Source organism: Haliotis rubra, unplaced genomic scaffold (assembly GCF_003918875.1).
Source record: "Haliotis rubra isolate DU_JTF1 unplaced genomic scaffold, ASM391887v1 Scf286, whole genome shotgun sequence".
Classification (NCBI taxonomy): domain Eukaryota; kingdom Metazoa; phylum Mollusca; class Gastropoda; order Lepetellida; family Haliotidae; genus Haliotis; species Haliotis rubra.
This window is the reverse complement of record NW_025766953.1, coordinates 1155099-1171745: the sequence shown is the minus strand read 5'-3', so window position 1 is coordinate 1171745 and position 16647 is coordinate 1155099. Positions and strand designations below refer to the sequence as shown.

At 41.7% G+C, this 16647-nt stretch overlaps 1 protein-coding gene across 1 annotated transcript; it reads right to left on the bottom strand.

The window, feature by feature from the left end:
* Positions 1-9039: 9039 nt before the first annotated feature.
* On the bottom strand, positions 9040-11925 carry LOC124281618 (E3 ubiquitin-protein ligase RNF130-like). The gene is made up of 2 exons (XM_046717551.1): positions 11544-11925; positions 9040-9368 (listed from the first exon to the last, which is right to left on the bottom strand). The coding sequence occupies exons 1-2, from the start codon at positions 11923-11925 to the stop codon at positions 9040-9042; spliced, it is 711 nt and encodes a 236-aa protein (XP_046573507.1).
* Between the last annotated feature and the right edge of the window lie 4722 nt (positions 11926-16647).

The following is a 16647-nucleotide window of genomic DNA, read 5'->3' as shown; positions in this document are numbered from 1 at the left end:
CTTCTGTTGTGTGACAGACACATAATAGTGTTGACGTCTTGATCGGTTTTCTATCGACCACAAAATCTATGGTTCTTAATCAACCTTCAGGCACTCTACGATCTTTGTAAAGCGTTGTTCGGCTTCAAAAAGAGGGGAAATCGCCACGATAGTGGATTTCGATTTCTTTCTACCCAATATATAGACCCCGTACAATATAGTCATATCACCTGTCAAAGTGTGATATACGTTTACAGTAGTTCTCAATCGTTGTAAGTCTTCCGAGTGAAGGATGTCTATTAATGTTCTTGAGGGGCGATGGGGCAGAGAAATCTGAATGAGTCTATTTACGCATCAGAGGGTAATTAGGATAAATAGATGACTTTATGGTATTTCCTAATGAAATAAGAGACTCTGTGGTTACTAGCGATAACAACTCTTATGGGTCGTGAAGGGGGATATTGAGAATTGTCATTAGGAAGAGCTTACATGATAGAAATACCATTAAACTGGTGGCAGGGTAAGGTTTAATATGTGTTGAGGGTTGGGGTGTTGATGGGTGGTATTTAGCGGGGTGGGGTGGTGTTGCCATTGTGGGGTGCTATGTGGAAGGGGACGTTTCGCACGGGGAAACAAACTTATTAACTTAATGAATAGCCGGATGGGGTATGTGTCAAATGATTTAGCCAAACGGGTACCTGTTCGCTGAGATTCGAAAACAAACATTCGGCACAATATTGGTTGGTTGGTTTGATGTTTAACGCCGCACTCTGCAATATTTCAGCTATATGGCGGCGGTCTATAAATAATCGAATCTGGACCAGACAATCGAGTGATCAACATTATGAGCATCAATCAACGCAATTAGGACACGATGACATGTGTCAACCAAGTCAGGAAGCCAGACCACCCGATCAAGTTAGTCGCCTCTTACGAAAAGTATGGGTTACTGAAGACCAATTCTAACCAGGATCTCCACGGGTCTTCGGCACAAGAATCTATTACCAGAGAGATGACAAAGTGTTAGAATGAACCAGTTTCTTCTTTCTTCATGTATTGTCTGAGAATACCAAAAACAAGAATCACAATAACAGAAGAGATACCTTGAAACTTAGTTTCCAAAAGAATATCACAGTGCGTTTTATACAAAAATTGAGTAAGATGAACAAAACCTAGATGTTAAATACACATTTGGAGTGCGAAACAATTATATGCCTTAAGTTTGTACATATTTGATATTCAAACTATTTAATTTTAATTATTTTCACGCCATGTTCATACTTAATTTCTAATCTTTGTATATCGAAATCAAGCATTAGTTACCCTAGAACTCATTAATTAATTATTTCCAAGGGCTTTTGAATATTCACATCAAACTATCTTCCTAAGGGAGATAATCACATACTGGAATAGGGGTTTTGAATATTCACATCAAACTATTTCCTAAGGGAGATATTCACATACTGGAATACGCGTAGCTTCTTGACACAGCGGCTCCCGTTCATAGTTACTTTCATCTGTCTTGAACTAATTTACTTACACATTAAGAGCAATTATTCCAAACGTTTCCAAACATGTAATCAAATTCTAAAATGTCAAGTACCTCCGAATATATCATTGAAATCTTTATGTAAAATCACGGAAACACATTGGTAGAAGAACCGAGAAGCTCTGTTCTCATGTGTATTGAAATCCCCGCCAGTTTTCCATTCAGACTCTGCTTGTAGAGGGATTAACACCAGCTTTTATACTCCGGAGCGCGCATGTGGATATACAAAACGCTTCACACATTGAGAGCAAGGGAATTTTAAGGGTCGGATAAAGGCCTTTTCGGCTTCAGTGTGGGGTCGATATTAAACGTACTGTCAAGTAACCTTATAACGCGAGCGTGCTGATTGAGTGAATGTGGAATAATTTGTGCGAACGATATCAAGGTGGTTTAAGTGCAATTTATGAAACTTTGTTTGTTTATACGGTTTTCCGATGACTTCTTATAATATGATACGATACCTAAGATCTCGAAGGCAGCTTGTGTTTATGTTGGTAGCAGTCAAGGAGATGGGAAGGTGGCTCAGTAATTGAGGTTTAACTGGGCGGTGGTTCGAATCTGCGATAGAACACGATTATGAGACTTGGTCTTTCAGCACTATGTCAGTGCTCGCAGGGTTTATGAAAATGGCAAACGTCTACCAGTACTCGGGGATGTACTCCCACATGAGTAAATGAGCGAGTGAGTTCTGTTTTACGCCGCTTTTAGCAATATTCCAGCAACATCACGGCGGGGGACACCAGAAATGGGCTTGACACATTGTACCCATGTGGGGAATCGGACCCGGGTCCTCGGCGTGACGAGCGAACATTTCAACCACTAGGCTACCACACCGCCCCACACCCACATGAAACCGATACGACATGATAACAGTTACTCGGAGTGGCGTAAATATGAAACACATTTAGTGGAGACGATATTATTTTGGATTTGAGAACGTTCAATTAATTTATTAACCATCAACATTGTTTAAATATTTTATCCGTCTGTTTATACAGAGATGTATAACTGTGTTGTACACGGCAGTGTAAGTCTGAGGGCCAGTACTACGTGGAGGTAATCGTATTGCCAAATTGTACATCTTGCAACCTGTAAGGCACCTGATCAACATTTTTTATCTCTTTATTGAACCTGTTTATTGTTTTTTGATCCCGGTAGCGGTTGGCAGTTGTACGAATGTGCCATATGCCACCATATAAACTAGGCACATAAAGAAACTGTGCATACAAAAATTTAAAATCTAAATTTATCGAACCTGTGTAGACACATAAGGATTTAAACTCAGAGATTAGTGACATGTATGACATGTATCCAACATGCATGCACGTGCCACGTTCCGTGACGTCAGTGGGTTCGTCCTTGAGACGTGCAATACGTTGTTGCACGTGCATTCCGGGAAAGAGAAACAGAGCAAATGAATGCCACACAATACTGTCACTTTGGAAAGCTCAACCCCTGCCCTTGCGATCGTTCAAAAAAATTAAACGGCTATTGAAACGCATAGCATGCCAAGGCTCACGTCTGCACAACGTCATGAGGACATTGGGATGGTCCGTGGGGGAATGTCTCAACGACAAGTGGCTGCACATTTCCACTGTCACCAGGACACCATTTCTGCACTGGTGAGACGCTACCAGAACACAAATGACGTCATCGATCGGCCACGTTCTGGACGTCCACGTGTAACAACGCCAAGACAGGACAGATGGATAAGGGTGACCCATCTTCGCCACAGAGTTCAGACTGCAGTGATGACTGCCCGAACCATCCCAGGACTTCGCCGTATCCACCCCAACACAGTTCGACAACGTTTACGTCATCACGGGATCAGACCACGACGTCCCGCCATACGGCCTATCCTGACACAACGTCATCGACAAGCTCGCCGAATGTGGTGCCGAAATCATGTCCGCAGACCCTTGTTTTGGTGGAGAAATGTTGTTTTTTACAGATGAGTCCAGGTTTAACATTTCCCATAGTGATGGACGTCAACGTGCCTATAGACGCGTGGGAGAACGTTATGCACAGGCCTGTGTCTTGGAGAGGAATCGCTTTGGTGGTAGTTCCGTGATGATTTGGGGTGGAATAACAGCACGCCAAAGAACTCCTTTGGTGATTGTTCAGGGCAACTTAACTGGTGTGGGCTACAGGGATCAGATTCTTCGACCTGTGGCAATTCCTTTTCTGCAACGTCATGGCCCTGGGTTAACATTCCAACAGGACAATGCCCGCCCTCATACGGCAAGGGTTGCTATGGATTTCTTGCAACACCACAACGTTGACTTACTGCCTTGGCCTGCAAATTCACCGGATCTCTCCCCGATAGAGCATGTTTGGGACGAGATGGATCGACGTCTACGCCGTCTTCCTAATCCGCCAGATAACGTCCTTGACCTTGCAACCGAACTTTAGAGAATCTGGCGTGACATCCCACAAGCCTTCGATAGGCTCTATGCGTCGTCGATGCACTGCTGTTCTCAATGCCGATGGTGGACATACCCGTTATTGGGCTTGTGACATGGTCGTTTGACCCCTGTCCCGCTTGTGGACTCGTGACGTCATTGTGATTGACTTTTCAATTGAAATTCTCCCGACTTGTTATGGTCTCATGATCCCTCCATTAAAGTTTATATGTACCTTTGACATTGTTATCGTACTTATCAACTGGGATAATATTTTGACAATGCAGTTTCTTTATGTGGCTAGTATAGTACCTGTCAGTTGTATCTGGGTATTATCTGTTTATACAACCACTAGTACCTTTCAGTAGGTAATATGTCTTTGTACAATAAGATAATACCTGTCAGTTGTACAGGGGTGTTATCTCTGTATTGAGCTAGGTAAAATGTGTCTAATGTAAAGTGATATTACGTTAACTGAATTAGGACCATGCTCCACAAAATGATCTTAGGGCTAGGATGATCGTAACTCCCATACTAAACGTACTATAAAAAGTTTTGAGCCTCCCTGTCAAGGATTAAGAGTACTCCGCAACAACGTGTATGTTTTAAATACTAGTACAATACTTCTCATGCTAACATGCTTTATCTGATCCAAATACACAGCTGCACAGTATGTTTCTGCAAACTTCAAGGTAACTACACTAGGCATTCATTCTCCGAAGAAGCAAAAACTGACATAACTGACAACAGAACTGTCATCTTCAGTAACCCATGCTTGTCGTAAGAGGCGACTAACGGGGTCGGGTGGTCAGGTTCGCTGACCTGGTTGACACATGTTATCGTATCCTAACTGCGTAGGTCGATGCTCATGCTGTTGATCGCTAGATTGGCTGGTCCAGACTCGATTATTTACAGACCGCCGCCATATAGCTGGAATATTGCTGAGTGCGGCGTTAAACAACAACCAACCAAACAAACAAACAAACAAACGCCATCCAACTGAAAGGGCTGAAGCGTCAGTCCTCCAAGCGGACACGGTGCCAGCGTGAGGAAATGATGACGTTCCCAATGCCACCGCTAAGAGGAGGGAAACTAAAGATAAACCTTGAAGATGATCATAGACAAGGAAGACCTTCAACTGCAACTCAGAAAAAAATGTTTACATAATTTGTGATATAAGTAAGGGTAATCTGCGACTTACTCCACGTCATACGGACTATACAGTAGGCATTACACCTGACATAGCTGACAACACTCTGAATGAATCAGCCAAGACAATGTTTCAAACGCTGGATTCCACGGATTTTGACTCCTGGTTAGAAACCTCCCAGGTTCGTGATCCTTCTGAGAAACCTACGATTTTTTACACTCTTGAGTCTGCCAGACGGTCTTATCTGTGAAACAATATTTCCGTGGTAGACACAAACTCACAGTGAGTGTCATTATCGTTCAGAATATTTGCTACTCAATCGATTATGTCAGAGCGTTAAAGTTTCTTGTGTATATTTGACTTGAACTTTGTACGTGCTTAAGCTACAAGTAAGCACAGATTGTCCATATTATACATCAACATCTGGTGTAGAAAGGCGGGTTTATCTGACATGTTTGTTATAGGTTTAGTAACGGGTATGCTCATATATTTACGGGTGTAAGACCCTGTACTTAATACCCGTAGAGAGACATACTCTCAAGTCCTCGATACATTATACAGATAACTGTACGTTATTGTCCGAGGCGTGTCCATCAAGCAGACCGACTCGCCAACATATTACAGACAAACCTACACAACATTCAGCTCATTAAAACAACATCCCACACGCACGCACGCACGCACGCACACAGATCACATACACGAACAACACACATAATAAATCTGGACCACACAAAACTGTACTGTCGTACAACTTTTAAAATGAGAGTTATATTGCGCACATTTCCTAAAAAGAAGTAGTGTTGAATACATAAGGGCAATGGTCTTCAGCATTGGAGCAAATTGGTCACTTCTGGACCAAACGACGTCAGTTTTTTATTTTGGTTTGTTCTTTTAACGCCACACTCAGCAGTATTCCAGCTATACGGCGGTCTGTAAATAGTCGAGTCTGGACCAGACAATCAACTGATCAACATCATGAGCATTGATCTACGCAATTGAGATACGAGCCTGACGAGCCTGACCACCCGATCCCGTTATTCTTCTCTTACGACAATCATCGATTCCTGAAGACCGGATCTTCACGGGTCTGACCTCTGTAATTCAGCACTGTTTCTGCTATCCCGAACAGATAACGTTCAACACAGTTGGACTACTACCACGACGAGGTACACAAACAAGGCGCCGCAAGAAAACACTTTAACCACTTAGCTACCCAACGCTGAACTTAACCTCGCTCAGCTAGACTCACAACTCACTGATAATGCTCACAGTTAAATACACAGGCCACAATGTTGAGAAGCTTGCTTCAGCGATTAATGGCTCTGTAAGATACGACACGTCCAGATCTTGGTGTGTGACATTAGGTATTACCAGCCAAGCCCCAGACTACACTTTTGATTAATTTCCACTAGGGAATATCTTAGTAGCATATGAAGGAATGTATATGATATGTATAGTGGAGCTTAGGTTGACAGAGTAAGAGTGTTTACGACGGTAATAACATCAAATCTCTGTGCTGATAAGACTTTTTCAGCAATAACTATTCGGGCATTGGAAGTACTCCTTATACATATTGCCAATGATAATTTTGGGACATTTAAGAACTGACTTTAATTGGGTTTTTTTTCATTCTTTAAGCTTAGACATTATATCCGATGTGAACACTTTGAGGAACACATCGGATTTTACAGTTGTATTTCTAAAACACACCAAATATATATTGAAATCAAGTCTTATAAAACATATGTCAAACGACAATACCTTCAAAGGTAGCTTATATTCTTTGACATAAACGGAACTGTTGAAACAAAATTCGAATTCTGTGACACTGTTCACGCAGGTACCTTCATGAAAAACACACTATTTAAATCATGGCCAGTAATTAAACAAAAGGAAACCGTTTTCCAATGTATGGTAACATGAAAACAAAAACAAAACTTTCTTGGCTGGCCAATCAAATGCCACAAAATCATTTATACGTTATTTATAGCCTTCTAAGTGAAGTCAGGCTCATACATTCTCATTGAGCCGTTATGATTTCAGCTTTTTTCTGATTGGCTACCGATTGTTGGAATCGTAGATTACCTGTCCTGCGTGGGGTAATGTTGAGAATTGAGGCAACTCCGTGTTGCGAGTAGGTCATGTTGTAATTGTAACACGGGAGTAAGAACAGTGGACACTTTGGACATAATGTTTATACCAGGGCGCGTCAGCTGACTGTGGAAGCAAATACAACAGTGACGACGTGACTGTCGGTGTTGGCGTTGCTGGAACGTTGCCAAACCCTAAAGTGGGAAAATGGCACCCTCTGGTCAAGGAGACCTGCATTATTAAATAATTTGGCAAAACTTTCAGAAAATGTTAAGGAAGTGAATAGACGTAAAACGATACACGCTCATGCTAATCAGAGACTCAAGTATAACGAGAAGCATGTGCAATGGGGATGCCACCCACCCCCACCCCCCAACAAAAGAAATATAAAAAATGTTTTGTACAATCTATGTGACCCCCCTGCATGTTATGTACAACATCGATTACAAACACACCCACACCCACACACCTTTCCTTACATTTTAAGCATGATTAATTAATATTTGTGTGTACCAAGCAGCTGCCTCACCCCAGTACATGTGTACAATATTTATTACCCTCCTTCTGGAAGGACTAAAAGGACAAAATGCAAACTCACACACACACACACGCGCGCACAAACAACTCACCTTTTAAAATCATCAACCCCTAGCCATAAATTATTAACGGTACCTTGTATGCGGATGCAATCAAGGCAATGCACGTGTGTGTGTTGACATATTCCACTGAGGCTGTGCACGGTTTAAAGTCAAAAAGACGACTCAATGAACGAGAGGCTAAGTTTGTTTATTTAAAGTACGTACACTGTACAGACGGTTGTACCGCTACTATTTACTCAAGAGATCAGGTTATTAGTCTGACAACATGTGTATATCATTACAGTAGTCACCGTGTAGAACTGTACTACTTAATGTCACCCCTTAAAAAATACCCATTTCTGGCGCCATTGTGGCCAAACTAATATTTAGCTTTATCTGGGTTACCATAGACCTACTGCCTGATGAAGGGTTAGTAGTTAGTAATCACAATGTCGATAAGTCTGGAGCGCCATACTATAATGTTAAACTGGTATATATGTAAGTTCATATTTGTAAAATCTTTCTAATATATTCCAACAACCCGTGTAAAACGGAATGTGACATTGATAGACATCTTAAAATAATCATCAAGTTTTTGTAAGAGTTCACTGCAGCGCGTAACACATTCGTGAACTCCAGACATGGTAGAAAATGTCGCTGTCGGGAGACTGTACCCACAGCGAAATGCTGTCTCGAGAATGTACCCACAGCGAAATGTCAAGACTGCCAGCACCAGCTTTCGTTTGTTTGATATTTAACGTCTCACTCTGCAATATTCCAGCTATATGACGGCGGTCTGTAAATAATCGAGTCTGGACAAGACAATCCATTGATTGAAATCATGAACATAGATCTACGCAACTGGGATACTATGACATGTGTCAACCAAGTCAGCGAGCCTGACCACCCGATCCGTTAGTCGCCTCTTAAAACAACCATGGGTTGCTGAAGACCGATTCTAATCCGGACCTTCACAGGTCTCCGGCACCATCTAATCAATGGAATTGATTTAATGTAAGGTCAAACATACCATGCAGTGTATTTCTCACAAGAATCTAACGTATTGGTCACAGGTCACAGATTAATAGGGTCAGCGGGGAAGCCTAGTGGTTAAAGCCTTCGCTCGTCACGCCGAAGATCCTGGCTCGATTCTCCACATGGGTACAATGTGTGAAACCCATTTCTGGTGCACCCCGCCGGGATATTATAACATATAATAATATTGTTACAGCATGTAAAATTGAACTCACTCACTCACTCACAGATTAAGATGCACAATCTGCATCTCTAATGCATAATTCGCATGCGTTCTCGTTCGGGTATTGCCTCCCAATCGGCACTCCTCTCAAAGTATACACGTGGTGGGTGCTGAACCTTGGTCTTGAACAGACACGCGGCAGCGATGATGGCCAGAAGGATGATCACGGCGAAGGAGACAGACACGTATGTTTTGTTGACGACGTATTTGTCGTTATTGACAGAAATATGATGAGTGTCATTTTTTCTTATTATTTTGTTCACAGCGATGTACATCATAACGGTGAGCCCTTTGTCTGCCAGGTCGGCGATGTGAGCACCGTCGCTCTCAGGAACAGATATAGCAACAATCCTGCTATCTGTAACACGGAGAAAAATTGAACATAAGTTACTCAAGGATATTTATTTTCTTTTTCTAAAGGAGGACACAGACATCCAAGATATATATATATATATAAGGGTCTGAAATTCGCTCTGTGGAGTTGCGCCCCTTGGTTGCACCAGAAACCTATGATCATGGTTTCGAATCTAAATGCTGGAGAGTGTCTTTTTCTTCTGTTTATCATTCTGATAAAAGTATAGCTAAACATATATAGAGTCGTTAATGCTACAGCTTGCACTACCCCAGCTATATGGGAGTATCTTGAAAACTATCAAACCTCAACCAGACAAACTAATGACTGAAAGCATGAGCAATAAAACGAGTCATCGACCACGGAGACACACACTCGGTGGTCACCGAGCCTTACTCTCTGATCCTCATTGCAGCTTGCTATCACGACCACTCATTACCAGGTAAGACTTCACCAAAACCTCCACCGCCTCCGTGGTGTAGTGGTTAGAGCGTCCGCCCGGAGAGCGGAAGGTCGCGGGTTCGATCCCCGACCGCGTCATACCAAAAGACGTTAAAATATGGTACTTGTTGGTCCCTGCCTGGCGCTCGGCATTAATGGGTACAACAAGGACTGGTCGGCTCGGAGTCAGTATAATGTGTCTGAGTGGGGTATTCATGCGGCATGGTATCTCAGTGGGCTAGCACTATAAAACCAGCTTCAGTCTGGGCTAGTACAAGCAGCCGCACATACACATACACACGCATGCACGTCGTCATATGAGCGAAATATTCTCAAGCACGTCGTTAAACCCAATTTCATCTCACCTCACCTCACCTCACCCAAACCTCAACACAACGTTACTACTAAAGTCTATTTGGACACCAATCATTTCATATTCAGGTAGTGTGGCGATGGAGTGGGTGGAGGAGATTTCTGTTTGAAATTCATTTTGTGACAAACAAAGCTTCAAGACAACTTTCTCTGAAAGGAAGAGCCTACTTGAAACAAGCTGTATGCATTTGACGATTATTTTTGGGGGGTGCAAAAACATTCTTTTCAAAGCGCACACATTATTGAATGGTTCTGCTCCACCGGAACACCATTTCTGCACTGGTGAGACGCTACCAGAACACAAATGTCTCCCTGTAATCACAAGAAGGGGTATACTACCACTACTACTACTACTACTACTACTACTACTACTACCACTACTACTACTACTACTACTACTACTACCACTACTACTACTACCTACTACTACTACTACTACTACTACTACTACTACCTACCACTACTACTACTACTACCACTACCACTTCTACTTCTACTACTACTGATGTTACTACTACTACTATACGGGGCGGTGGGGTAGCCTAGTGGTTAAAGCTTTCAAAATTGCCCTCAAAACTCATCTGTTCAAACTCTCTCTTCCATAGACATTGTCTACAATCTTTTCTCTTTATAGCGCCATTGAGCAATATCTTTTGGAAATAGGCGCCCTATAAATCAATTATTATATTATATATTATATTATTGGCTCGTCACGCCGAAGACCCGGGTTCGAATCCCCACATGGGCACAATGTGTGAACCCATTTCTGGTGTCCCCCGCCGTGATGTTGCTGGAATATTGCTAAAAGCGGCGTAAAACCAAACTCAGTCAGTCAGTCAGTCAGTCAGTCAGACTACTACTATACTGACGTACAAAAGAAAGTACACACCTGGTGTTTCAGGACTATTCCCAAATAAACAAATATTTTGCTAGCAACGTTGTAATTGGGTACAGTATCTGGTGTTATTGCAACACGTACACAATGTTTGTGACTTGTAAGTCATAATCAAAACACTTTTCTAATTTTAACGCTGTGTTTNGACAAGATAAACATTACCAAAGCATCAGATGTGTACTCTCTTTTGTACGTCAGTTTACTATTACTACTACTACTGCTACTACTACTGCTGCTACTACTACTACTGCTACTACTACTACTACTACTACTGCTGCTACTACTACTACTACTACTACTACTACTACTACTACTACTACTATTTGCTTGGTGTTCGGCAATATCCCATTTACGGCGGCCTGTCCGAAACAGATAATACCATGCATCGACCTAGTCAACGAGTATGTCATGTGTATACATGTCAAGATGAGACCAAAACCTTAAGACATACAAACTAGATCCAAATTACCAACCGTCATGTTCCACGGCATACATCTCCTTCCAGGCAGGTCCGCTACCATAGACAACAATGGCGGAGGCATTGTATTCCTCAGCTTTGGCTCTCATCCCTGAAAATGGGCACTGGCCATGGGCTACCAAAGCCACCCACTTCACGCCTGGAGCTGCCATACTGTAATGGTCGCAACCATCAGTCTTAACGTGGACGACAATACCAGTCACAGGTTCCAACCTTGTCGACGTAACGCCATCTACGAATCTCCCCTTGTCGCTTTCATACCACAGCGTGTCATTGGTTGTCTCCTGTTTGTAAGTTATATTGAAATACACCTTGTACTGTGTCTCCGCCAACGTCGTCGCTAGTAACGGCGACATTAACACTGTCACCATTGCCATCTTGGAGAAGAGACTTGTCTTTGGTAGCCATATTGGATATTTGAACATTTCTAGAACAATTCTAAAACCAGCGTCCGTTCTGTTACAATAACTGGTGGGGTTTCCAAGCCCCGCGTTAGTACAAAATGACTTCTGCACTTTTCCTTGTCATGTGAGGTAAATGTATGATCTATTTTAAACACCATTGGTCATCGTAATTCATAACGTTATGACATATGACCTTTACAATCAGTGTTTCAGATTTTAGCATTGAATTCCATCTGCAACAACACATCGAAACTTGATGTTGTGTCTTGAAACAGTACTAAATCCAGTCTTCTAAACAGTCTAACATCGAACACATTATGTAGTTTGGGCCGCTACGACCCGAACCACGTTGAGTTGTCGTGTGACGTCACGCTATTGACATTGCCTTACAACGGTAATGTGCGCAAGGTCACAGGGAAGGTGAGGCGACGTCAGGTGGGGTTTGTTCGGCTTATGCGCATGCTAATGTGGACACTGTTGCACTTAACTCACAGACTTATTCTTTTATTCAGAACTATACAGCACTGTCCGTTTTTAGAAGAGAGTTCTTCTTTTCTGTAAAGGGGTTAACACGACCGTACCTTGAATCGGAATTTGAACACCCGTCGTTTACAATGGCATACATGTGGGTGTAACTTCAACATGGTTGTATCCACTTTTATTTCTATACAGATGATGTTTTCAATGCCTAATGTTCACTTTACAAAGGATCCAACCTTTTTAATGAAACAGCTTAGCTGAAAAAGACTAACAACACAGTCGAATGACAAATGGAATGTAACTGAGAGAAAGTTTGTCAAAACTGAGGAGTGGTGAAATGATTCACACGCTTGCAACTGATCGAATCTGGCACGAGCAAAGCATTACAGCTTAACACAAACGACAGGTGATAACATCTAGGAACAGTCATTACTGCTTTCCATGAGTGACTGAATGAAAGTGGGTTTGCTACAACGTATATTAGGGACCGTTCATAATTTATGGCTTGGGGGATGATGATTTTAACGGTGAATGTAAATGTGAATAACACCCGATAATATTTATGTACAAAGTAAGTGACTCCCCTGCATGTCATGTACAAAATCAGTGACCCGACTCCTTCCCATATGCAAGCACAAATATTTATGTTCAAAATTGATTAAATTAAATGATCAACATCATGAGTATCGTTCTGTGCAATGGGAATATGATGACATGTGTCAACCAAGTCAGCGAGCCTGACCACCCGATCCCGTTAGTCGCCTCTTAAGACAAGCATGGGTTACTGAAGATCAATTCTAGCCCGGATCTTCACGGGTCTCTTACTACGTGTGGAAGGAGACGAGTGAGTTTACAATGACTGTCTCACCACCAAGATCCCTTACACATCTGAGTGATCGGTATCTCTCGCCAGTAGTCACTGTACCTAAGGTGATGCTGGTAGCGTTACCAGCATCCCAACATATGGCGGCAGGTAAGATCACTTGGCGATTATTCCCCTCGAATTAGCAGTGCGGTGTAAACTAACAAACCAACCTAATTTGCACTTTACAGTCATTGCATCTTCCATGCCGAACTGTTGCTATGTAATAAAATAAAAGGTTTTTAAGATTTCGTGCGAATGTGATACAGTATATGTCATAAAGCTACAACACACAATAAACTAAGCTTATAACGAACTAAAACTAAGTTTAGTTCGTTTTAACCGTAGTTCGTTATACGAATTTCGACTAAACTATACAGTAGTCGCTGGAACTCAAAATAAACCGACACACACAAAAAAAATTAAAAAATAGACCGTTATAAATGCGGTCTACTGTACGTTATAAAGATGTATGCGAATCAGTGAGAGTTTGGCTAATGGACACTATTTCAGTTGTAATATGACGGTGTGTCGGCTTGATGTGCCTATACAACTCTATCACCACGGGGCCTTGATAGCAAATAACGTATTAACGACCCATAATTACAGGTGGTACATAAAATGCGTAATTTAAGTGTTATTCGCATCATTACTAAACCCACTTGAATGCCTGACTACAGCCAGGGAGTTTATAAAGGACTTCCTGATGTAACGCGTCTTGGCTGGACAAATTACTAGTCCATTCATCCACACAATCCTGCTGTCTGCCTTTTGTAAGCCCGTTTAGCACGCAACGCAGTTAGGCTCGAAAATGTTCAGAAGCCAGGCACTTGTAGCTTCACGCGGCTGTAATGGATCAGTGGTTGTGGACGATGATGTGGACTAATATGAGATCTGATTCAGGTAAGTGCGGACCCCCACATCTAATGATAATGGTAATGGGTTATGTGGGTGTTCCTGAAACCACGGGAGAATAAGGATGGATATGCAGCATTTCATGTCTGTAGTTGATTTCAAAACTCAAACTATCAAGTCATAGTTAATGGATGCCGTGGCTTGTGGTATCCTGAAAGATATATACTTTACTGAACAAGGCGTAAGATGTTTGTAGATACAAAGATAGATATAATCACGCCAGATTGTTCTGTTAATTGTATAACTATATAATATGAAAGCGGGAATCGAGTCTGGGACAGAGAACCCAGTAACTATAGTATTACGAGCATTGTCCCGGTCTTGAGTAGTCTGTCTCACAGTCCCTGAACCACATTATTTTCCCTACTGCCAAGCCCTATCTGCAATGCTAAAGCCCTAATAAAGCGAGTCTAGATTTCCTAAGGTTCTGAATCTCTGGTATCCCTAAACTCCTTTTCAATTTAAATTGGTTTGTTTGTTATTATCAAAATTATATATATTCAGAGACTACGCGTTAGTCTAGGTCTTGACGTATCGGTCATGACACGAAGTCTGACGTTCGATCAGTGCAGGTTGCTGTGGATCTGGTGACATTTTGAGTCGTTGTCAATCTCATTAACATCAGAACTTAATTCTTGCCATATGTTCATTTCATGATAAAGACAAATGATGCATCAGAGAACACCCATCCAGGACGTGATGCATCCCTCAGGGACCAGCTTGACCAAACGCTCAGGACACTATCTGGTAATTCATCCTGGGCAGCTTGTCCAGTTGCGTAGGGGCGGTGGGGGTAGCCTAATGGTTAAAGCATCCGCTCCTCACGCTGAAGACCTGGGTTAGATTCCCCACATGGGTACAATGTGTGAAACCCGTTTCTGGTGTGCCCCTCAGTGATATTGCTTGAATATTGCTAAACGCCTTGTAAAACCATACTCACTCACCAGTTGCATAATCTCATCATAACAGCCTTATGGACTGTAGTGGTACACATTGGTTGATGAAGTCAACAAGTCAAGCTATCATGAACCAGCCTGTAACTGTGACAAGGAAAACAAGTGATTGACAGCGTGAGCAAAACACAGCTGTCATGGCATGGTATCCCACACAAAAATATCCAGGACATACACTGGAACAGACTGATGAGAGTAGACTCTTCACAACATTCATCCTGCCTGGGAGGGTACACATTGATTCTGATAGTGGCCTGACCAAACAACTTACATCCATGCTGTTTGGGTATATTGCCGAGGATATTTTTACTTTTATCAACCAGTGTTGATATATTTCATATCAGAAGACACGAGGGTGAGATTCTATGTTTATCATCCAAAATCACTCTTCATTAGTTTTCAATGAAACATGTATATCTCTGAACACGGTTCTGCCATGAGACTTGCAGTGCAGTGATGTCATAGCATTGTGATGTCATCAAGTTCATGACGTCATAGCATTGTTCAAAATCTACTGTCAAAATGATATCTCCTAGGAGATATCGTATGATCTCACACAGGCAATATCTCCTGTGGAACAGTTTTGGATGATAAAATGACACACAAGCACAGCAAAGCCCCAGATTAATCAATACAAGCCACTTGTTACCTGTCACGACAACCACAGGAAGTTTCATTGCTAAACCTCCAAGAATCCCTAGAAACCTATGCCTTGCATTATAAGCTTCTTAATTCTATTCTCTGGTCAGCCTTGGTTGACTGTGTGTCGTTGTACCTCAATAGTGTAGGATGATGCTCATGCTATCACCCACTGGTTGGTCTGTTCTACACTTGTCTACAAGTGTCTGTGATATAGCTGGTATTACCATCCCTCACATGTGCACACAAAGAGATCAATTTCTTAAACAAATACAAAATAACCCATTATCAGTAATTTTCTTTATTCACAAATTTAACAATCATAAATCTTGTATTTTTACTTATTCAAACAACAGTGACACAGAAATATTTTCCCATTTCATGTTCATCGGCAATGCAATGTCAACACAAGCAGAAAACAGGAGGCAATGCTTTGATCTCTTCAAAACATTTTGAGGCAAAGATTACATAAAGTCAAAGCTGGGTGAAAATGTCAACAGGTGAATGCACATGCCTTCAATGACACAATGATGTTTTCCTGCCCATTCTTGACCTTGAAACATTGGCTCTGCTCTATTTAAGTCATGAGCTGTGATTGACAATCTACACATGAAACAATAATTATGAAATGCATCTGTAACACGGAAATGATCAAGCTCTTTGGTGGATACAAAATAATGTCATGTGAAAAAAAGTAAACTGATTTTGATAAACTTGTTCCCTATGAATATCATGTATTTATATCGTTCATCTTTTCTTTTGTCTTCATGAATTTTTTTGAAAGCAACACATACTGAATTCAAACATATTTTATTCCAGAATTGAATATTTTCAACAAAACTGGCA